This window comes from Chiloscyllium punctatum, chromosome 8, assembly GCF_047496795.1.
Source record: "Chiloscyllium punctatum isolate Juve2018m chromosome 8, sChiPun1.3, whole genome shotgun sequence".
In the NCBI taxonomy this organism is placed as follows: Eukaryota; Metazoa; Chordata; class Chondrichthyes; order Orectolobiformes; family Hemiscylliidae; genus Chiloscyllium; species Chiloscyllium punctatum.
The window spans coordinates 131,230,085-131,253,012 of record NC_092746.1 but is presented as its reverse complement, the minus strand read 5'-3'; the positions used below and the strand labels follow the sequence as shown (position 1 = coordinate 131,253,012).

Sequence of the window (22,928 nt, the reverse complement as noted above, 5' to 3'; positions counted from 1 at the left end):
TACTGCAGTAATTTGGAGCCTTGGTTAGGCCAGGCATAGGGTGTCCTCTTACTTACTCAGTGATACACATGCCATTCTGGGGGTGCAGTGAAGTGTCGCCAAGATAATTCCTTTACAATTATAAGACAAGCGGGCCAGTCAGCCCATCGAGTCTACTCCATCATTCTGTGAGACCATTGTCAGTCTGATAACCCTCAACTCCATTTTCCTACTTCATCCCCATGAACCTCAATTCCCTTACTGATTAAAAATCTGTTCATCTCAGCCTTGAACATATTTAATGATCCAGCCTCTTGAGGTAAAGAATTTCACAGATTCCCTTCAAGAAATTCTTTTTCTTCTGACTTAACTGGGTGACCCCTTACTCCGAGATGATACCAATTGGTCCTAGACTTTCCCCAAGGGGAAACAACCTTTATACATCTACCCTGTTAAGTGCCTTCGGCTGCTGTACCTTGGGTTTTTATGGTCCTTTACGTAGAACATAGAACAGGACAGCACAGTACAGGCCCTTCGGCCCACTACGTTATGCTGAGTATTTATCTTAATCTCAGACCAACCTAACCGACACACCCCTCAATTTACTGCCATCCATGTGCTTGTCCAGCAGTTGCTGAAATGTCCCTAATGTCTCTGACTCCACAAGATTTCGAGCTTCTTGAGTGTTGATGGAGCTGCCCCCCATCCAGGCAAGCTGACTGCAAACAGAGGTTATGATTTCAGAGAGAGTTTCCTGAGTGGAGCTGAAGTATAGATCATTTAATGAAAGGTAAGAGAGGATTGGAGTTTGAATGATAGTGTCTCTCACTCTTGTACAAGGAAATATGGAACAGGGACTTGGTGGTGAGGTATATATCTCATAAACCTCAGACAGGGAGGGTTAATCCAGTTCAAGTGAAGAAGTCATTAAATTGGCCTTTACCAGAGTCAAGAATAGGAATGGAAATCAGACTGAAATGATTTTTTAAGGGAAAATTGGCAATAAAGTTTGCAAAGTGATGGCCCACGCCAGGAATTAGAGAGAGAGATTAGAAATTGAGTCCTTTCCTCAGACATAGAACATAGAACATTACAGCGCAGTACAGGCCCTTCGGCCCTCGATGTTGCACCGCCCTGTCATATCAATCTGAAGCCCATCTAACCTACACTATTCCACGTACGTCCATATGCTTGTCCAACGACGATTTAAATGTACTTAAAGTTGCAGGCAAAGTATTCCATATCCTTACTACTCGCTGAGTAAAGAAACGACCTCTGACATCTGTCCTACATCTATCGCCCCTCAATTTAAAGCTATGCCCCCTCGTGCTCGCTGTCACCATACTTGGAAAAAGGCTCTCCCTGTCCACCCTATCTAACCCTCTGATTATCTTATATGTCTCTATTAAGTCACCTCTCAACCTTCTTCTTCTCCCTAACGAAAACAGCCTCAAGTCCCTCAGCCTTTCCTCATAAGACCTTCCCTCCATACCAGGCAACATCCTAGTAAATCTCCTCTGCACCCTTTCCAAAGTTTCCACATCCTTCTTATAATGCGGTGACCAGAACTGTACACAATACTCCAAGTGCGGCCGCACCAGAGTTTTGTACAGCTGTAGCATAACCTCATTGTTCTGGAACTCGATCCCTCTATTAATAAAAGCTGTATGCCATCTTAACAACCCTGTCAACCTGGGTGGCAACTTTCAAGGATCTGTGTACCTGGACACTGAGATCTCTCTGCTCATCTACACTACCAAGAATCTTACCATTAGCCCAGTACTTTGCATTCCGGTTACTCCGACCAAAGTGAACCACCTCACACTTGACCGCATTAAACTCCATTTGCCACCTCTCAGCCCAGCTCTGCAGCTTATCTATGTCTCTCTGTAACCTACCACATCCTTCGTCACTATCCACAACTCCACTGACCTTAGTGTCGTCTGCAAATTTACTAACCCACCCTTCTACACCCTCATCCAGGTCGTTTATAAAAATGACGAACAGCAGTGGACCCAACACCAACCCTTGCAGTACCCCACTAGTAACTGGATTCCAGGATGAACATTTCCCATCAACCACCACCCTCTGTCTTCTTTCAGCAAGCCAATTACTGATCCAAACTGCTATATCTCCCACAATCCCATTTCTCCACATTTTGTATAATAGCCTACTGTGGGGAACCTTATCGAACCCCTTGCTGAAATCCATATACACCACATCAACCGGTTTACTCTCATTTACCTGTTTGGTCACCTTCTCAAATAACTTAATAAGGTTTGTGAGGCATGACCTACCCTTCACAGAACCGTGCTGACTATCCCTAATCAAATTATTCTTTTTTAGATGATTATAAATCCTATCTCTTATAGCCTTTTCCAATACTTTACCAACAACTGAAGTGAGGTTCACTGGTCTATAATGACCAGGATTGTCTCTACTCTCCTCCTTGAACAGGACTATTCTCCAGTCTGCCCTACCCTCCAGAATGAAGGGCAGGGGTTTTGTGAGGAGGAGGTAACGATGGTCCATTGAAGGGAAGCGGGTCAGCACCAGAGGGGAGAGAAATGTTGACACAGGGAGTGTGGGTGGCCAACATAAGACCATAAGACATAGGAGTGGAAATAAGGTCATTCGGCCCATCGAGTCCACTCCGCCATTCAATCATGGCTGATGGGCATTTCAACGCCACTTACCCGCATTCTCCCCGTAGCCCTTAATTCCTTGTGACATCAAGAATTTATCAATCTCTGCCTTGAAGACATTTAGCGTCCCGGCCTCCACTGCACTCTGCGGCAATGAATTCCACAGGCCCACCACTCTCTGGCTGAAGAAATGTCTCCGCATTTCTGTTCTGAATTTACCCCCTCTAATTCTAAGGCTGTGTCCACAGGTCCTAGTCTCCTCACTTAACAAAAACAATTTCCTAGCGTCCACCCTTTCCAAGCCATGTATTATCTTGTAAGTTTCTATTAGATCTCCCCTTAACCTTCTAAACTCCAATGAATACAATCCCAGGGTCCTCAGCCATTCCTCATATGTTAGACCTACCATTCCAGGGATCATCTGTGTGAATCTCCGCTGGACACGCTCCAGTGCCAGTATGTCCTTCCTGAGGTGTGGGGACCAAAACTGGACACAGTACTCCAAATAGGGCCTAACCAGAGCTTTATAAAGTCTCAGCAGCACAACGGTGCTTTTATATTCCAACCCTCTTGAGATAAATGACAACATTTCATTCGTTTTCTTAATCATGGATTCAACCTGCATGTTTACCTTTAAAGAATCCTCGACTAGCACTCCCAGATCCCTCTGTACTTTGGAGGATTGTCCTTTGTACACTGGAGGATTTGCTGATTTGCCCCTCTTTTATTCCATCACCAGGTTTCCAGAAGTACTTTTAGATCTAATACAGGTCGTTCTGCTACAACGCGCATTTCATTAACATGAATTAACCTTTCATTAACATGAATTTGTGGTTGACAAATTGGGGCCACTGTTTCTAAACTGCAAACTTTTAAAATGCTGTAACGCAATTACATCACCACTACTTTAAGTACTGCTTCTGAAGTGTGGATTTTCTACAATGCTGGGGCTGCACAAGATTGCAACCATCGTGTTATGGAAGAACCATCTGTACAGGAGTTGGTTTTAGGTGTATTTAGCAGATGACATTATGAGCTGCAGAATGTAGCCTTGCTTTGGTAAATGAAGTGCAGTGTAGTAGTGAGTGAACTGGCACCCTGTCATGAATGCAGTGCTGGTCAGTACATGGAGTGCCGGAATGTACGACAGGAGTATTGCTGGAAAAAGACACACCTTTTCAAAGGTGTCCTCTTGAACTCATCAGGACAATTCTCAAGAATACCAATTCACAGGGAAAACCAACATTGATGCTGCATGGGTGGAGTTTGCTGACTGGTAGGCAAGTGTTTTCTGCTGATAGGTGAAAGCAATGTCATGGAGAATACACCTATTGGTATTGATTGACAGTTAACTACCAGACTTTGTTTACATTTTAATCACTTGTGTTGAGTTGAAACAGGTACAGTGTGTGTAGATGGTCTTTCTGACTGTAAGGGACACGTCCCTGGGCATTGGAATTTTAGAATCATATACCAAGATAATGTCTCAGCCCAATTCTGTTATTTCACTTTCTATTGTCACCGACCATGAAGAGATGTCCAAAAGAAGTAAGGGTAATGTGAGAAAAAGCTTTTTCTCATTCAGTGAGTAGTTAGGGAATGGAATGCACTGCCTGGAAATGTGGTGCAGACAGATTCAATTGAGGAAATCAAGAGGGACATCGGATGGTTAATTGGATAGAAGTGGTGCACAAGGAAATGAGAGAAAAGACAGGCAGTCGGCATTGATGCTCAGTTGGAGAGCCAGAGCGGGCATGATGGACCAATTAGCCTCCTTATACGCTATAACAATTCTGTGATTCCGGGCAGAATGACAGCTTCTATAATGAGGAACGTTTGTTGTCAGAGCATTCAGGAAGTCTATTTGTATTTACAGGGAACGTGGCCCTCAGAGGGAATGCATCTCAGTCAAGTACTAACTGGGGAGGAGATGCGAACAGAGCCATCGATGGGAATCGAAATGGCTTCTATGGTAACCTGTCTTGCACTCACACTAACACCGATACTGAACCCTGGTGGAGTCTCGATCTATTCACTGCTGTTCCGGTGTTGACTATAAAGATCACCAATAGGCAGGATTGCTGCTGGAAACGCTTGAGAAACATTGAGGTCCGTGTTGGCCTTTCCCCTTACATCCACGGCAACGAGAACCGAGTGTAAATATACCACATTGTCTTACTAATCCAACTTACTGCAGCAGCTAGACACTGGTCCTGGAAATACTCAACAGGTCAGATAGCGTTTGTGCCGAGAAGTAGTTCATGTGGAAAGGTTAACATCTGTTTCTCACGACAGATACTGCCTGGCCTGGTGAGTTTCTCCAACATTTTGTGTCCTGTTTCTAGCCCAGAGATTCTGACTGTGAAAGCAAGATGACCGGGAAAGATTCACTGACAGGGCTACAGCACAGGGAAACAAGTGAGGGAGAGGATCAGTTGGATTCAAAGAATCAACAAAGAGATCTTGAAGCCAGATTTCTCTTTGACAGTTTGTGGGAAAGTGAGAATGAGGGAAGGAGATGGTACTGTATCGGCGCTGCCTCGTGCTTCCACGAGGAGGTTGAACAGTTCATCCACTTTACCAACACCTTCCACCCCGACCTCAAATTCACCTGGACCGTCTCAGACTCCTCCCTCCCCTTCCTAGACCTTTCCATTTCTATCTCAGGCGACCGAATCAACACGGACATTTACTATAAACCGACTAACTCCCACAACTACCTAGACTACGCCTCCTCCCACCCTGCCCCCTGTAAAAACGCCATCCCATATTCCCAATTCCTTCGTCTTCGCCGCATCTGCTCCCAGGAGGACCAGTTCCAAAACCGTACAACCCAGATGGCCTCCTTCTTCAAGGACCGCAATTTCCCCTCAGATGTGGTTGACGATGCCCTCCACTCCATCTCCTCCACTTCCCGCTCCTCCGCCCTTGAGCCCCACCCCTCCAATCGCCACCAGGACAGAACCCCACTGGTCCTCACCTACCACCCCACCAACCTCCATGTACAGCGTATCATCCGCCGTCATTTCCGCCACCTCCAAATGGACCCCACCACAGGGATATATTTCCCTCCCCTCCCCTATCAGCGTTCCAAAAAGACCACTCCCTCCGTGACTCCCTCGTCAGGTCCACAGCCCCCACCAACCCAACCTCCACTCCCGGCACCTTCCCCTGCAACCGCAAGAAATGCAAAACTTGCGCCCACACCTCCCCCCTTACTTTCCTCCAAGGCCCCAAGGGATACTTCCATATCCGCCACAAATTCACCTGCACGTCCACACACATCATCTATTGCATCCGCTGCACCCGATGTGGCCTCCTCTATATTGGGGAGACAGGCCGCCTACTTGCGGAACGTTTCAGAGAACACCTCTGGGACACCCGGACTAACCAACCCAACCACCCCGTAGCTCAACACTTCAACTCCCCCTCCCACTCCACCAAGGACCTGCAGGTCCTTGGACTCCTCCATCGCCAGACCATAGCAACACGACAGCTGGAGGAAGAGCGCCTCATCTTCCACCTAGGAACCCTCCAACCACAAGGGATGAACTCCGATTTCTCCAGTTTCCTCATTTCCCCTCCCCCCACCTTGTCTCAGTCAAATCCCTCGAACTCAGCACCACCTTCCTAACCTGCAATCTTCTTCCTGACCTCTCCGCCCCCACCCCACTCCGGCCTATCACCCTCACCTTGACCTCCTTCCACCTATTGCATTCCCAACGCCCCTCCCCCAAGTCCCTCCTCCCTACCTTTTATCTTAGCCTGCTGGACACACTTTTCTCATTCCTGAAGAAGGGCATATGCCCGAAACATCGATTCTCCTGTTCCTTGGATGCTGCCTGACCTGCTGCGCTTTTCCAGCAACACATTTTCAGCTCTGATCTCCAGCATCTTGAGTCCTCACTTTCTCCTCCAAGGAGATGGTACAATCAGGCAGGTCACAAGGAGAGAAATGGACACACCACAAACACAGAAACCTCACAGGAATGTGCTAAACCAGAGAAGGATCCCAGATACTGATTGGTGAGATTTTAACCCAGTTAATTTAAAATCTGAAGGCAAGTATTTAGGATCTTCTTTTGGATAGTTTCTCAGTTACTAATCTCAGTTAGCCAGCCCTCTCGTCCCCCACAACAGGAGTTTCCCTTTGCTCAGTGTGACCAGCAGCAACTGGGTGAACTATTCTCTAATTCCATACACACCCCGTTCTGTGTTTCTCTGAGGAGTCAACTACATGAATCCTCTCCGGACATCAAAACCAACGTAAAGGAGCAAAAGAGGATCATGGGTCTGCAGTCGATGGAGTTGAGAAGGATGAGGAAGGGTTCTCACTGAGAATCCCCTACAGAATACTGAGAGGTCTGGGTAGAGTGAACGTGGAGAAGATGTTTCCACTAATAAGGACTGGGATCTGAGGGCACCGTCTCAGAGTGAAGGGACAACCCTTTAGAACTGAGATGAGGAGTAATTTCTTCAGCCAGAGGTTTGGGGGGGGGGGGGGGTGAATCTGTGGAACCCATGGCCACAGAGGGCTGTGGATGTCAAGTCAGTGAGTGTATTTAAGACAGAGACCGACAGATTCTTGATTCGTAAGGGGATCAGCGGTTAAGGGGAAAAGGCAGGAGAATGGGATGGAGAAACCCCATGATTGAATGGTGAATGGTTGAGCAGACTCGGTGGACTTAATGGCATAATTCTGCTCCAATATCTGATGGTATTATGGACAGTGTTTCACTCCTGAGGCAGGTACACAGCTGGGTAATCTCCTGGCTCACTGCACCCAGCCGAGAGAATGCTATGGTTGGCTGGAAGAACAGTGTGTGTTCGACCATGGGAAACCGGTACAGGAGAAGGCCATTCGGCCCATGAGAATGCTTCCCCATCCAATTGTATCATGGCTGATCAGACATTCCTCTCATCCACTTTCCTGCCCTTACCCTGTAATCCTTCATTCCCTGACTGATGAAGACTCTCTCGATCTTAGCCTGAAATATCCACATGGACTCTGCCCCCACAACTCTCTGTGGCACGGCGTTCCAAAGACTCTCAATCCCATCTCAGTCTTCAATTCTTTATTTCAATTCAATCTTTATTCTAAGACTATACCCTCTGGTCCCAGACTCTGGCATGAGGGGGAAATATTTACCCCGTCCAACTCTAATGAGATCACCTCTCATTCTTGTAAACTTCCCATCCAACCTGTTCAGCCTTTGAGAAAAAGACAATCCCTTCATACCGGGGACCATCCCAGTGAACATTCGCTGAGCTGCATCCAATGAAATCATATTTTCCCTTAAATAAGGGGACCATAACTGCTCCCAGTGTCCCAGGTGTGGTTTCAACAGTACCTTGTACAGCTGCAGTAAGATTTCACTAATCTTTGATACAGTGAAAATGTATGTGAGGGACAAATTGCTGCTGAAATCAGGTTTCTGATTTGGACTAGACCCAGTGGAGGGGAGACAGAAAAGAAAGAAAAGCCGAAGTCCAGCCCAGGAACAGGCCCTTCGGCCCTCGAAGCCTGTGCCGATCATCATGCTCGAACTGAACTGAAAAACAAACCTTCTGCCTTTATTCAGTCCGTATCCCTCTATTCCCTCCCTGTTCCTGTAACCATCCAGATGCCTCTTCAATGTCCCCAGCGTGCCTGCTTCCACCACCTCTTCTGGCTGTGTGTTCCAGCCTCCTACCACTCTCTGCATGAAAGTCTTCCCTTGTGCATCTGTGAAGGTGGTACGGTGTCTCAGCCTCAGGTGACTGACTGTGCGGAGTTTTCACGTTCTCCCCGTGTCTGCGTGGGTTTCCTCCGGGTGCTCCGGTTTCCTCCCACAATCCAAAGATGCATAGGCCAGGTTAATTGGCCATGCTAAATTACCCATAGTGTTAGGGGCATTAGTCATATGGAAATGGGTCTGGGTGGGTTACTCTTTGGAGGGTTGGTATGCACTTGTTGGCCCAAATGGCCTGTTTCCACACTGTAGGGAATCTAATCTAATCTCTTTTAAGCTTTCCCCCTCTTACCTTGAACCTGTGACCCCCTTGTAATTAAACTTCAACCCTAGGAAAAAGCCTCTGACTATCCACCCCATCTCTGCCTCTCATAATTGTGTAGACCTCTATCAGGTCTTGTCTCAGCTGCTGTCTTTCCAGTGAAAACAATCCTAGTCTTTTTAACCTTTCTTCATAGCCAATGTTCTTGAGACCAGGCAACTTCCTGGTGAACCTTCTCTGCACTCTCTCCAAAGCTTCCATGTCCTTCTGGTAGCGTGGCGACCACAGCTGCACACGATACTCCGAATGCAGCCTATCTTTGTAACAGGGTTTGCCAACTCTTGTACTCCATGTTCTGGATTAGTGGTGCTGGAAGAGCACAGCAGTTCAGGCAGCATCCAATGAGCCCTTCATCAAGAATAAAGGCAGAGAGCCTGAAGCGTGGAGAGATAAGCTAGAGGAGGGTGGGGGTGGGGAGAGAGTAGCTTAGAGTACAATAGGTGAGTGGGGGAGGGGATGAAGGTGATAGGTCAGGGAGGAGAGGGTGGAGTGGATAGGTGGAAAAGTCCGGACAAGTTATGGGGACAGTGCTAAGCTGGAAGGTTGGAACTAGGGTGAGGTGGGGGAAGGGGAAATGAAGAAACTGTTGAAGTCCACATTGATGCCCTGGGGTTGAAGTGTTCCGAGGCGGAAGATGAGGCGTTCTTCCTCCAGGCATCTGGTTGTGAGGGAGCGGCGGTGAGGGAGGCCCAGGATCTCCATGTCCTCGGCAGAGTGGGAGGGGGAGTTGAAATGTTGGGCCACGGGGCGGTGTGTTTGATTGGTGCGGGTAACCCGGAGATGTTCCCTAAAGCGCTCTGCTAGGAGGCTTCCAGTCTCCCCAATGTAGAGGAGACCGCATTGGGAGCAACGGATACAATAAATGATATTAGTGGATGTGCAGGTAAAACTTTGATGGATGTGGAAGGCTCCTTTAGGGCCTTGGATAGAGGTGAGGGAGGAGGTGTGGGCACAGGTTTTACAGTTCCTGCGGTGGCAGGGGAAAGTGCAGAATGGGAGGGTGGGTTGTAAGGGGGTGTGGACCTGACCAGGTAGTCACGGAGGGAACGGTCTTTGCGGAAGGCGGAAAGGGGTGGGGAGGGAAATATATCCCTGGTGGTGGGGTCTGTTTGGAGGTGGCAGAAATGTCGGCGGATGATTTGGTTTATGCGAAGGTTGGTAGGGTGGAAGGTGAGCACCAGGGGCGTTCTGTCCTTGTTACAGTTGGAGGGGTGGGGTCTGAGGGCGGAGGTGTGGGATGTGGACGAGATGCGTTGGAGGGCATCTTTAACCACGTGGGAAGGGAAATTGCGGTCTCTAAAGAAGGAGGCCATCTGGTGTGTTCTGTGGTGGAACTGGTCCTCCTGGGAGCAGATACGGCGGAGGCGGAGGAATTGGGAATACGGGATGGCATTTTTGCAAGAGGTAGGGTGGGAAGAGGTGTAATCCAGGTAGCTGTGGGAGTTGGTGGGTTTGTAAAAAATGTCAGTGTCAAGTCGGTTGTCACTAATGGAGATGGAGAGGTCCAGGAAGGGGAGGGAGGCGTCAGAGATGGTCCACGTAAATTTAAGGTCAGGGTGGAATGTGTTGGTGAAGTTGATGAATTGCTCAACCTCCTTGCGGTTGTACTCCATGCCCCACCTGAAGACAAGTATACCCTATGGCTTCATTACCTTGGCCACCTGTGTTGCCACTCATAGGGAGCTGTAGACCTGCATGCACAGACCCCTCTGCATGCATGTTAATGTTGCCAAGTGTTTTGCCATTTACAGTAGAATTCACATCTGAATTTGATCCTCCAAAATGCATCACCTTACATGTCTGAGTTAAACTCCACCTGCCATTCTGTGCCCAAGTCACCAATCTGTCTGTATCCCCTTGTATCCTTTCACAATCATTGGCACTGTCAGCAATTTCACTAACCTTCGTGTCATCTGCAAACTTACTAATCAGACCACCCACATTTGCTTCGAGGTCATTTATATATATTAAAAAGCAAGACTTGACCTGTATAACATCACTAATTACCAGCCTCCATTCTGAAAAACACCCTTTCACCACTACCCTCTCTCTTCTATGACCAAACCAGTTTTTGGGGACCTAGAGTCAGGGGATGTAGAGTCAGTGTGGATAGAGCTGCGAAATACTAAGGGTAAAAAGACCCTCTTGGGAGTCATCTACAAGCCCCCAAACAGTAGTCTGGATGTCGGATGTAAGTTGAATCAGGAGCTGAAATTGGCCTGTCGCAAAGATGTTGCTATAGTTGTTATGGGGGATTTTAACATGTAGGTAGACTGGGAGAATCAGGATGGTATTGGACCTCAAGAAAGAGACTTTGTGGAGTGCCTCAGAGATGGATTCTTAGAACAGCTGTTGCTGGAGCCGACCAGGGAGAAGGCAATTCTGGATCCAGTATTGTGTAATGAACCAGAATTGATCAGGGACCTCGAAGTGAAGGAGCCATTGGGAAGTAGTGACCATAATACAATAAGCTTCAATCTGCAATTTGAGAGGGAGAGGGTACAATCGGAAGTGACAATATTTCTGTTGAATAAAGGGAACTATGGAGCAATGAGGGAGGAGCTGGCCAAAGTTCAATGGTGCAATACCTTAGCATGGATGACCGTGGAGGAACAATGGCAGATATTTCTGTGTATAATGCAGAAGTTACAGGATCAGTTCATTCCTAAAAGGAAGAAAGATCCCAGGAGGAGGCATGGGTGGCCGTGGCTGACGAGGAAAGTGAAGAAACATATAAAGTTAAAAGAGAAAAAGTATAACATAGCAAAGATAAGTGGGAAAACGGAGGACTGGGAAGCTTTTAAAGAGCAACAGAGGATTACTAAGAAGGAAATACACAGAGGGAAATTGAGGTACGAAGGTAAACTGGCAAATAATATAAAGGAGGATAGTAAAAGCTTTTTTAGGCATGTGCAAGGCAAAAAAATGGTTAGGACTAAAATTGGGCCCTTGAAGACAGAAACAGGGGAATATATTACGGGGAACAAAGAAATGGCAGAAGAATTAAATGGGTACTTCAGATCTGTGTTCACTGGGGAAGACACAAGCAATTTCCCTGAGGTAACAGTGGCTGAAGGACCTGAACTTAAGGTATTTTATATTTGCCAGGAATTGGTGTTGGAGAGACTGTTAGGTCTGAAGGTTGATAAGTCCCCGGGGCCTGATGGTCTACATCCCAGGGTACTGAAGGAGGTGGCTCGAGAAATCGTGGATGCGTTGGTGATTATTCTCCAGAGTTCGATGGATTCAGGGTCGGTTCCTGTGGATTGGAGGGTGGCTAATGTTGTACCATTTTTTAAGAAAGGTGGGAGAGAGAAAGCAGGAAATTATAGACCAGTTAGTCTGACCTCAGTGGTGGGAAAGATGCTGGAGTCTATTATAAAGGATGAAATTACGACACATCTGGATAGTCGTAACAGGATAGGTCAGAGTCAGCATGGATTTATGAAGGGGAAATCATGCTTGACTAATCTTCTGGAATTTTTTTGAGGATGTAACTCTGAAGATGGACGAGGGAGATCCAGTGGATGTAGTGTACCTAGACTTTCAGAAAGCTTTTGATAAAGTCCCACATAGGAGGTTAGTGAGTAAAATTAGGGCGTATGTATTGGGGGCAAAGTACTAGATTGGATTGAAAATTGGTTGGCTGACAGGAAGCAAAGGGTAGTGATAAATGGCTCCATTTCAGAGTGGCAGGCAGTGACCAGTGGGATACCGCAGGGATCCGTGCTGGGACCGCAGCTTTTTACAATATATATTAATGATATAGAAGATGGTATCAGCAATAACATTAGCAAATTTGCTGATGATACAAAGCTGGGTGGCAGGGTGAAATGTGATGAGGATGTTAGGAGATTACAGGGTGACCTGGACAAGTTAGGTGAGTGGTCAGATGCATGGCAGATGCAGTTTAATGTAGATAAATGTCTGGTTATCCACTTTGGTGGCAAGAACAGGAAGGCAGATTACTACCTCAATGGAATCAATTTAGGTAAAGGGGCAGTACAGAGAGATCTGGGTGTTCTTGTACACCAGTCAATGAAGGTAAGCATGCAGGTACAGCAGGTAGTGAAGAAGGCTAATAGCATGCTGGCCTTCATAACAAGAGGGAATGAGTATAGAAGCAAAGAGGTTCATGTTTCCGCTGATGGGTGAGTGCCGAACCAGAGGACACAGCTTAAAAATACAGGGTAGACCATTTAGGACAGAGATGAGGAGAAACTTCTTCACCCAGAGAGTCGTGGCTGTGTGGAATGCTCTGCCCCAGAGGGCAGTGGAGGCCCAGTCTCTGGATTCATTTAAGAAAGAGTTGGATAGAGCTCTCAAAGACAGTGGAATCAAGGGTTATGGAGATAAGGCAGGAAGAGGATACTGATTAGGAATGATCAGCCATGATCATATTGAATGGTGGTGCAGGCTCGAAGGGCTGAATGGCCTACTCCTGCACCTATTGTCTATTGTCTATTGTATCCATCCAACCGGCTCACCCCAAATCCCACATGATTTTCATTTTTGTACCAATCTACCATGTGGGACTCTATCAAATGCCTTCTTAAAGTCCATATAAATTGCATCCACAGCCTTTCCCTCAATCACTTTTGCCACCTCTTCAAAAAATTCATTCAGGTTGGTGAGACATGGCCTTCCCCAAATAAAACAATGCTGCCTGTCAGTAATTATTCCCTTTTCTTCCAATTTTGCAGGTATCTTGTCCCTCAGTATCTTCTCCGAAAGCTTCTCCTTCCCAGATATCAGGCTCACCAACCTAGAATTTCCGGGATGATCCCTGCTTCCTTTTTTAACCAAGGGAACAACACTGGCTCATCTCCAGTCCTCTAGAACCTCCCCTGTGGTGAAATAGGATGTGGCGATATCTGTTCATGCCCCAGCTATTCCTTCCCTTGCCTCACACAGTAACTTTGGATAGAACTCGGCCCTGCCGACTTGTTTACCTTAATGCAATTTAGTTTTACCCAAAACGTCTTCCTTCAATATAGGGCGGCACTCTGGCTCAGTGTTCGCGCTGCTACCTCAGCGCCAGGGACCTGGGTTGGATTCCAACCTCGGGTGACTGTCTGTGTGGAGGTTACACATTCTCCCCGTGTCTGCGTGGGTTTCCTCCGGGTGCTCCAGTTTCCTCCCACAGTCCTAAGATGTGTAGGTCAGGTGAATTGGCTATGCTAAATTGCCCATAGTGCTAGGTGCATGAGTCGGGGTAAATGTATGGGAATGGGTCTGGGTGGGTTACTCTTCGAAGGGTGGGTGTGGACTTGTTGGGCCGAAGGGCCTGTTTCCATACAGTAGGGAATCAAATCTAATATACTGGCATTCTCTAGAATATTCACACACTCATTCCTCACCTCAACATCTGTCACGTCCTTCTCCTTGGGGAATGCCGATATAAAGTACTCATTAAGGATCTCTCCTACTTCTTGTGGCTTCACTCGTAACTTCCCTCCTTTGTCCTTGAGTGGGCCTCCTCTTTCCCTGATACCCTCTTCCTTTTAGTAGACGCATAAAAGGCCTTGGGATTCTCCTTGACCCTGTTTGTTAAAGACATTTCATGGATCTTTTAGTCTTTCTAACTGTGCATTTAACTTCCTTCCCAATTTCTCTATACCCAAGAGCTTTGTCAATTTGTAGTTGACAAGACCTATCATATGCTTCCTTCTTTCTTTTGACTTAGCTTACAACTTCCCTTGTCACCATGATTTTTGAATCCTGCCATTCCTATCCTTCAGTTTTGCAGGGTCATGCATGTCTTGTACTTTAATCAACTGGTCTTTAAAAGCCTCCCACATGTCTGATGTTGACATGCCCTCTGCTCCCAATCCACATTCCCCAGTTCCTGTCTAAGTTGGCCCTTGCCCAAATAAGCACCCTCACCAGAGGGCCACACTTGACCTTGTCCATTACTAGTCAAAATCACACATGGCTCTGGTCACCAAACCCAAAATGCTCTCCTACTGAAACACCTGTCCTGGCTCATTCCCTAATACCAAGTATGGTGTGGCTTCCTGTCTGCTTGGTGGTCAGGAGGATTGTCACAGACCCAGGGTCACTGTGGCAGACAGTACAAGCCTGCAGTGAAACACAGGCCAGGGAGAGGTCGGGGTGTTATGGTGATGTCCCTGGACGAGTTATCCACGTTAGCGTGGTCACAGATTCAACTCCACTCACTCTGGCTCCACCTGGAGTTAGTCAGAATGTAGAAACTGAGAGCTGCCTAGTCCATACAACCCAACTTTCTCATGGGGTTATTTTAATGACTTGCCTTTCAGATGTGGAAAAATTATGGGCTTCAGAGCAGGAGAAACTAAAATTCTTAACTGTCATGGAATGCTTGGTCGATTCATCAACATCTTCATGAAAGGAAAAGGGATCCTGACTCTCTGTGAGTGTGAGGTTTATGCAAACATACTGTAACCTTCAGAAACATTGAATAAACCACTATCAGCATCAATGGTTCCTACTTGTCATTAATATCAGCATTAAGAAGAGATTCAGGAGACAGTCTGTAGGTACATGCTTAGGTTAAATGAAACGCTGCTAATACCCTGACTTACAGAATTCAAGTGTCAGCCTAAATACACTAACCCTGTACTGAAACCTGCCAAAACCACACTGAGTATTTCTAGTGGCCATATTATATAAGACTCTGGAGACACTGGACAGGGTGTAGAGAAGATTCACTGCAAGTGTGCAGGGTTTTTTAACCACCGAGGCTACGGAAATGGACTCCCACTGGTCACTGCATTTAACTTGAATATTTTACACAGTTACTGATTATTGAGTGATGCGTAAATTTGCTCCTCTGAGACAGGCAAGAAGGGGTAAGATAAAGGAACCTTGGATGACGAGAGTGGAGGAGCTTCTCGTCACAAGAAAGAAGGCAGCTTACATAAGGTGGAGGAAGCAAGGGTCTTACTCAGTTCTCTAGGATTACAGGCAGGCGAGGAAGGAGCTCAAAAATGGTCTGAGGAGAGTCAGGAGGGGGCACGAGAAAGGCTTGGCAGGAAGGATTAGGGAGAATCCAAAGGCATTTTACACGGAGGTGAGAATAAGAGAATGATCAAAGAAAGAGTAGGGCCGATCGGGGATAGCATCGGGAACTTGTGTATAGAGTCTGAGGAGGTAGGGGAAGCCCTAAATGAGATTTTTGCTTCTGTCTTTACTAAAGAAAAGGACCTTGTATTGAATGAAACCATTGAGGAGCAGGTAAGCATGCTGGAACAGATAGAGATAGAGGAAGCTGATGTGCTGAAAATTTTGACAAACATTAGGATTGACAAGTCACCAGGGCCAGACCAGATTTGTCCTCGGTTGCTTTGGGAAGTGAGAAATGTGATTGCTTCACCACTTGCGAAGATCTTTGCATCCTCACTCTCCACTGGAGTTGTACCTGAGGACTGGAGAGAGGCAAATGTAATTCCTCTCTTCAAGAAAGGAAATAGGGAAATCCCCGGCAATTACAGACCAGTCAGTCTCACGTGTATCGTTTGCAAGGTGTTAGAAAGGATTCTGAGGGATAGGATTTATGACCATCTGGAAGAGCATGGCTTGATTAAATGCAGTCAGCACGGCTTTGTGAGGGACAGGTCACGCCTCACAAACCTTATTGAGTTCTTTGAGGATGTTGACAAGTTGATGAGGGTCAAGGGGTGGATGTGGTGTATATGGACTTCAACAAGGCATTTGATAAGGCTCCCCATTGTAGGCTCTTTCAGAAGGTCAGGAGGAATGGGATACAGGGAAATTTAGCTGTCTGGATACAGAATTGGCTGGTCGACAGAAGACAGCGAGTGTTATTGGAAGGAAAGTATTCTGCCTGGAAGTCTGTGGTGAGTGATGTTCCACAGGGCTCTGTCCTTGGGCCTCTACTCTTTGTAATTTTTATTATTGACTTGGATGAGGAGATTGGAGGATGGGTCAGCAAGTTTGCAGACGACACAAAGGTTGGAGGTGTCGTTGACAGTATAGAGGGCTGTTGTAGGCTGCAGTGGGACATTGACAGGATGTAGAGATGGGCTGAGAGGTGGCAGATGGAGTTCAACCTGGATAAATGCGAGGTGATGCATTTAGGAAGGTTGAACTTGAAATTTGAGTGCAGAGTTAAAGACAGGATTTTTGGCAGTGTAGAGGAACAGAGGGATCTTGGTGTGCAGGTACATAGATCCCTTAAAATTGCCACCCAAGTGGACAGGGTTGTTAAAAAAGCATATGGTGTTTTGGCTTTCATTAACGGGGGATTGAGTTTAAGAGCCATGAGATCTTGTTGCAGCTCCATAAAACTTTGGTTAGACCGCACTTGGAATACTGCGTCCAGTTCTGGTCGCCCTATTATAGGAAAGATGTGGATGCTTTGGAGCGGGTTCATTATCTTACAAAGAGAGGTTGACTGAACTTGGACTTTTTTCATTGGAGAAAAGGAGGAGGAGAGGGGACCTAATTGAGGTCTACAAGATAATGAGAGGCATAGATAGAGTCGATAGCCAGAGACTATTTCCCAGAGCAGAAATGACTAACACGAGGGGTCATAGTTTTCAGGTGTTTGGTGGAAAGTATCGAGGGGATGTCAGAGGCGGGTTCTTTACGCAGAGAGTTGTGAGAGCATGGAATGCGTTGCCAGCAGCAGTTGTGGAAGCAAGGTCATTGGGGATATTTAAGAGACTCCTGGACATGCATATGGTCACAGAAATTTGAGGGTGCATACATGAGGATCAGTGGTCAGCACAATATCGTGGGCTGAAGGGCCTGTTCTGTGCTGTACTGTTCTATGTTCTATCTATGTTCTATGATTAGGCCAATTATATACTTTATCAGTTTCAGAATGAAACAATTCACTTGGGGTGCAAGTCTCGAGTTTCCTGAATGTAGCAAATACAAGTAGATAAGGTGGTAAGAAGATGTGTGGCATGCTTGCCTTCATTGGTCAGGGTGTTGAGTATAAAAGTTGGTGAGCCATGTTATAGCTGTGTAAGACTTTAGCCAGGCAACATTTGGAGTATTGTGTGCAATTTTGGTCCCCACTGTATTGGAAGGGTGGGGAGGCATTGGAGAGGGTGTAAAAGTGGTTCACCAGGATGTTGCCTGGATTGGATTGTATTCGCTATAAAGAGAGGTTGGGCAAACTTGGATTGTTTTCACGAGAGCATCAGAGGCTGTGATGTGACTGATAGAAGTATATAGCATCGTGAGAGGCATGGATAGGGTGGGCAGTTCGGGCAGAAATATCAAATACTAGGGGAACATAGGTTTAAGCTGATGGGGGGAGATTTTACAAAGAGGGTGGGAAGTGCCTGGAACATGCTGCAAGGATATATGATAGCAAAAGATCCAGAGTTTCACAATCTTTGCTCGAAGTAATTTCATATCTCTGTTTTAAATCTGCTACCCCTTATCCTAAAGCTACCACCTCACATTCTAGATAGCCATGTGAGGAAATATCCTCTCTGTATCGACTTTGTCAATCCCCTTTAGCAGCTTATAGACCTCAGTGAGATCGCCTCTCATTCTTCTAAACTCCAGAGAGAACGGGCCTAAACTGCTCAATCTCTGCATGTTTGGAAACCCCTGATGTCTGGAATCAATCTAGCGACCCTTCTCTGAACTGCCTCCAATGTTCCTCAAATAAAGGAGGAACTCTCCACAATGGTTCAGGTGCAGTCTCACTAATACCTTGTACAATTGCAGCAACACTCCCCTACTTACACACTCCATCCCTTTAACAATACATGGCAACATTCCATTGGCCTTCCTTATTACCTGCTGAAGCTGAATCCTAGTTTTCTATGATTGATGCAAAAGGACACCCAAATCCCTCTGCACTGACGCACTCTGATGTTTCTCTCCATTTAGGTAATAAGTTACCTTTCTATTCCTCTGATTGAAATGAGTGACCTCATACTTATTCCACATTAAACTCCATGTACTGAATGTTGGCCCATTCTCCTAACCTGTCCATATCCATTTATAAATTGTCTACTGCTTCATTGAAATTTACTTCCCACCTATTTTTGTGCCATCTGAAAATCTGGCCATTGTACCTTCTATCCCTTCAGCCAAGTCATTGGTATTGAATGTAAGTAGTTGGGAGCCCAAGGACCGAACTCTGTGACACCCCTCTAGTTGCACCTTGCCACCCAGAAAGACTCACGTTAAACTAACTGGTCTGTAGTTTCAGACTTTCTGTCTCCCTCCCCTGTCACATTAGGATGCTTTATTATCATTTTTTAATCCTTTGGAACCTCTCCCACATCCAGAGAATTCTAGAATACTATAACCAATGGATCCACATTCGCTCTGCTACTTTCTTTAAGACCTCAGGATGTAACCTACCAAAGTTTATCTGCCCTCAATCCCAATTGGTTATCCCTCATGATGATGTTCTAACTTTTGCCCTTTTCTGTAACATCTACAATTGATACTAGTGTTCTCCACCTTGAAACTGAAGGATGATTGTTTTAGCAGCTCTCTGCACCCCCCTGACTCCCAACAACTCCCCAAACCCGTCCTCTAAGGGAGCTACACTCACTTTAGCTACTTTATTCCTTTTTATAGACTTATGATATGTTTTTAGACTTTGTATTAGGTTTTCCCCAGCTCAAGGGTGTTCTCTCTGATTTCTGTCATTAAACCTCACTGTAATCCTGAAGAAACTCAGTTTACTTCGCCTGCAGCAGTTATAAGCTGTGACATCTAACTGATAAATCAAAGACTACTTAAAACGGAACACCTCTCTCTCTAAAACATTCCAGCCTCAAGATGTATAATTCACTGAGAACCAATCACATGGGTGTTAGCAGGTAGCTGTCATCAATAACTGGTCACCAGTCCATAGACCAATCAACTTCTTGTTATGTACAAAAGCTGTTTGTGTCCACTCTATTTGCTCCAAATGGTCTGTAGCTCCGTCTCCAATTCCTATTTGGGTAAACATTGGTGAACACAATGCCTGCAATGGGTGTCAGGCTACTGCCTTTTTAAAACATACAGCCACCCTTTCAAACACTGTGCTTTAAAACAACTTTCTCATCTCAACCCCAGATTGTTAAAAACCCAAAATAACAAGACACAGTCTTTTATAGTGACTGCAATGAAACCAGTCAGGTGGACCTCATAGAATCTAAGATCCCTGCCTGAGGCTGTTAATCAGGGAGCCCTGGCTGACAGATATAAACAGGAGGGTCAAACAACCTGTTCACTCTGGGAGCTGGCACTGAGGGAGCTGGATCAGTGACCAGGACTCCCCACATGTAACTAAAAGGTGACTTGGTGATGGGATACCAGCCTCCATGGAGTTATCTCAGTGGAGATGAGAGTAAAGTATCTCTTGGAGAATTTTGCTTGCTATAGTCGCCCATGAGTTGGGGCTGTTATTTGGGAAGCTTGACTCATTCAACCCCGCTCTCCCTCCCTACTGAATTAACACACTCTCTCTGTGATCTCCTACTCTATCAGAGGAAATATAAAGCGTATTACACTGAGAGACTGGTGGTAAATTACATATTCAGTTTATTAAATGTAAGATAGCAGAGAATCCATTCAGCAGACTGAGTTGAGTAACAGCTGTCTGACTGGCATCAACTCTGAAATATGAGAGCAAGGCCCAGACCCTCTCCCTGACAGACTCTCTTTACATTTTACATTGACTATGCTACATTTCCAACTTACTCTATCAGGTTCATCACCACGAGGATGGTAAAGTAAAGAGAATGGCCACCTGCTGTTCCGAATTCTTTGTACCGAAATCCGAGCAGTCTGAGGAGCAAAGAGTCGAAGAATTGGGAGGCTGAGGAGGTATAAGTGAGAGTCCGAAGGTGTGAAAAGTTGATGAATTCTGTCCTGACCTGGCAAAATGTCTCTATTACCCCACCATCATCAGCCGTGTCTTCAGTTACCAGACTTTACCCTCTGAAATTCTCCCCAACCTCAAACTCATCCACCTCATACTCCCCCTCGAAGGAGCTCCTTAAAACCAACTTCTTCATTGGAAACATTTCGGTTATCTCTCTTTATATTTCCTTTGGGTATCGGTGTTTGTTCAATCTCGCTCCAGTTCAGCAACTTAGAAAGTTGGATTGCTTGCAGATGCGATATAAACAGAAGGTTAGGGGGTGATCAGATCAAGTCCCCAAGCTATTGGGGTGGCTCAGTGGTTAACACTGCTGTTTCACAACACCAGGGACCACGGTTCAATTCCAGCCTCAGGCATGTTGCATGTTCTCCCGCTGTTTGCCTGGGTTTCCTCCCACAGTCCAAAGATGTACAGATCAGGTGAATTGGTGATGGGAAATGCAGGTTCACAGGGATGGTATGGGTCTGGCTGGGACCCTTCGGAGGGTTGGTGCAGACCTGATGGCTTCTTCCTGTACTCTAAGTATTCTATATTGACAGGGCAGTTAAAGATTAACTATTTCCCCTGGTCGGGGATTCGAGAAATAGGGCCATCATCTGACAATTCAGGAGAGATGTGAGGAAGCACTTTGACACACAAAGGGTAGGAGAGGTTTCCACAAATAGCAGTGGACAATGGATATTAAAACTGAAATAGATACATTTTTGTTAAGCAGAAGGACAAAGTGATATCAGCCAAAAGCAAAAAATGGAATTAGGCCACAGATAAGTGATGGACTCACTGAATGATGGAACAGACTTAAGGGGCTGAATGGCCTTCTCCTATTCCATAGTCTGAGTCTAAATGTAAGGTGCTGTTGTGTAAGAACAGGTTTGTAACAGCAGTAAGTGATGGACCTGGCAGTGTCTGTGGACAGAGATGAACCCAGGTCATTTTCTGATCCAGCAGTAACCCAGCAGGAGCTGAATCTGTCTGGTCGTTCAGCATCTTTAACCAGCTTCATCAGGAGGATCCTTCATCATAAAGATACGTGTGGACTGTGTAACTAAGTTTAAATCTGTGGTGAATCTCTTCCTGGTGATGGTGCCACACACCAACACTCGCAGAACCAGTGCCATCACTGCTCGATCCCTCGCATGGGGCACAATATCTTGTAAGCCACTGTGTACGCCTGCACATAGACACGGAGTTGGTTCATCCTGCAGACACAATAGGGTGACCATTATTCTGGCACACATTGGAAAATCTGCATTGATCAGGCAAAAACTGTCAGCACATCAGCTCCATAATGTGTGTGGAGAATGAAAGACTGATTGCAGACTGAAAGGGAATTGATGGGATTTGGTGGAACAGCGACAAACATAACTCCCCCTGAGGGAAGTGTCCGTTTATATTCTGGGGAGGAACAAACACGCCAGTACTTCCTGTGGGAGACCACTGAGAGAAGTCAGCCAAAGACTGGCCCAGGGCGGACCTGCTCACAGGACGCAGGAGTTACAAAAGATCACAGAATCACTTACAGCCCTGCAGGAGGCTCTTCAGCCCATTGAGCTCATGTAGCTTCTCTGTGTGGCAGTTCAACCAATCCACCTTCAATGCAAGACTCCCTGGGGACAGTGCAGAGGGAGCTTTACTCTGTATCTAACCCTGGGCTGTCCTGTCCCAGGAGTGTTTGATGGGGACAGTGTAGAGAGAGCCTTACTCTATCTCACAAACTTGATTGAGTTTTTTGAGAAAGTAACAAAGAGGATTGATGAGGGCAGAGCAGTAGATGTGATCTATATGGACTTCAGTAAGGCGTTCGACAAGGTTCCCCATGGGAGACAGAATAGCAAGGTTAGATCTCATGGAATAAAGGGAGAACTAGCCATTTGGATACAGAACTGGCTCAAAGGGAGAAGACAGAGGGTGGTGGTAGAGGGTTGTTTTTCAGACTGGAGGCTTGTGATCAGTGGAGTACCACAAGGATCGGTGCTGGGTCCATTACTTTTCATCATTTATGTAAATGATTTGGATGCGAGTATAAGAGGTACAGTTAGTAAGTTTGCAGATGACACCAAAATTGGAGGTGTAGTGGACAGTGAAGAGGGTTACCTCAGATTACAACAGGATCTGGACCAGATGGGCCAATGGGCTGAGAAGTGGCAGATGGAGTTTAATTTTGATAAATGTGAGGTGCTGCATTTTGGGAAAGCAAATCTTAGCAGGACTTATACACTTAATGGTAAGGTCCTAGGGAGTGTTGCTGAACAAAGAGACCTTGGAGTGCAGGTTCATAGCTCCTTGAAAGTGGAGTCGCAGGTAGATAGGATAGTGAAGAAGGCGTTTGGTATGCTTTCCTTTATTGGTCAGAGTATTGAGTACAGGAATTGGGAAGTCATGTTGCATCTGTA

General features: G+C 46.1%; 2 protein-coding genes across 4 annotated transcripts in view; one reads left to right on the top strand and one right to left on the bottom strand.

Annotated features, from left to right (window-relative positions):
* The window catches only part of LOC140480303 (fucolectin-like), a 43,062-nt gene extending 27,958 nt beyond the window's left edge, over nt 1–15,104 (top strand). Inside the window, exons 3-4 of the mRNA XM_072575007.1 lie at nt 4,501–4,780; nt 14,960–15,104. Of these exons, the coding sequence (XP_072431108.1) occupies nt 4,501–4,780; nt 14,960–15,104 (425 nt within the window). The remainder of the gene's footprint in view (nt 1–4,500; nt 4,781–14,959) is intronic.
* A 5,071-nt stretch (nt 15,105–20,175) lies between these two features.
* LOC140480928 (uncharacterized) overlaps nt 20,176–22,928 on the bottom strand; it is a 276,989-nt gene continuing 274,236 nt past the window's right edge. For all 3 annotated transcript variants that reach the window (XM_072576515.1, XM_072576518.1, XM_072576516.1), the window contains one exon: nt 20,176–21,734. In XM_072576515.1, coding sequence (XP_072432616.1) covers nt 21,653–21,734 — 82 coding nt within the window. In that variant the 3' untranslated portion in view covers nt 20,176–21,652. The remainder of the gene's footprint in view (nt 21,735–22,928) is intronic.